The following is a 1,188-nucleotide window of genomic DNA, read 5'->3' as shown; positions in this document are numbered from 1 at the left end:
CGGTCTCAACGCAGCACTCACCGAGTCTGAGGCACTGTCTCAATGCAGCACTCACCGAGTCTGAGGCACTGTCTCAACGCAGCACTCACCGAGTCTGAGGCACTGTCTCAACGCAGCACTCACCGAGTCTGAGGCACTGTCTCAGGATGCCGCCGTGCGCCATGTTCTTCTCGTGTTCAAGGTCGGTGAAGTTCATGGAACTCGCGAACACCAGCATGTCGGTGAGGTTCATGAGACGCGTGAGGAAGGAGATCGAGGCGTCGAGCGATAGACCCTGAGACGCCTCCATCACATCCATCGCACACTGCAGCTGGCGGAGCGGCGCGGAGGAGCAGAGAGAAGAGAGCAGAGAGAATCGACGATTAGATCGCGAAAGATCGATTAGAATGACCAACTGAATGATGATGACTTGACTAGAAATGAATAACAAGAATAAATTTGAAACATTTTAATCGTCAATATTTAATCTACAAACTAACATTTTTAAAATATTTAATTTTAAAATAAATAAGAACTAATTCGAATAAATTTGTAAAAATAAAATTTTCAACATTAGGATAAATTAGGAAGAAATTGACGACCGACCGATCGACCAAATCGCGAAACAGAACGACGGTCAAACTATGACCCTCGCTACCTCGCGTGCGACCGCCCGCTCTTGGCGGAGTCGGTTGCCGCGGCGACTCGACGCCATCTCCCACGCGACCGATCGCTCTCGGCGGAGTCTCGGTTGCCACGGCGACTCACCTGCGGGGAGGTAGCGGAGGCGAGGAGAGGCAGCAGGCCACCGCACGACGTGATCAGGTTGTCACAGAGCTGCGAGATCACGTGCACGGAGTTCTGCACGAAGACTGCGTTCTCCCCAGCGTTGACAAAGTCGATGACCGTCTTCGACGTGTGGCTGCGGGGAAGAAACGCGCGCAGATATGGGGAGGAATTAGAGAAAAACTAGACATAAATACGCATGGAGAGCGGTGGAAAAATAGACAAATTGCGAAGAGAGAATATGGAAAGAATCGCGCGCGGAGATGGGAAGGAAGTAGTGAAAAACAAGACAGAAATACGCATGGAGAGCGGTGGAAAAATAGACAAATTGCGAAGAGAGAATATGGAAAGAATCGCGCGCGGAGATGGGAAGGAAGTAGTGAAAAACAAGACAGAAATACGCATGGAGAGCGGTGGAAAAAT

At 50.1% G+C, this 1,188-nt stretch overlaps 1 protein-coding gene across 1 annotated transcript in view; it reads right to left on the bottom strand.

The window, feature by feature from the left end:
* LOC106819018 (lipopolysaccharide-responsive and beige-like anchor protein) overlaps positions 1-901 on the bottom strand; it is a gene marked incomplete at both ends in the record, with an annotated part of 18,614 nt that extends 17,713 nt beyond the window's left edge. The window contains 2 exon segments of the mRNA XM_014823677.1: positions 124-304; positions 748-901. Coding sequence (XP_014679163.1) covers positions 124-304; positions 748-901 — 335 coding nt within the window.
* Positions 902-1,188: the final 287 nt, after the last annotated feature.

Source organism: Priapulus caudatus, unplaced genomic scaffold, assembly GCF_000485595.1.
Source record: "Priapulus caudatus unplaced genomic scaffold, Priapulus_caudatus-5.0.1 Scaffold2747, whole genome shotgun sequence".
NCBI lineage: Eukaryota > Metazoa > Priapulida > Priapulimorpha > Priapulimorphida > Priapulidae > Priapulus > Priapulus caudatus.
The sequence above is the reverse complement of the archived record's forward strand: the minus strand, read 5'-3'. Positions and strand labels throughout refer to the sequence as shown.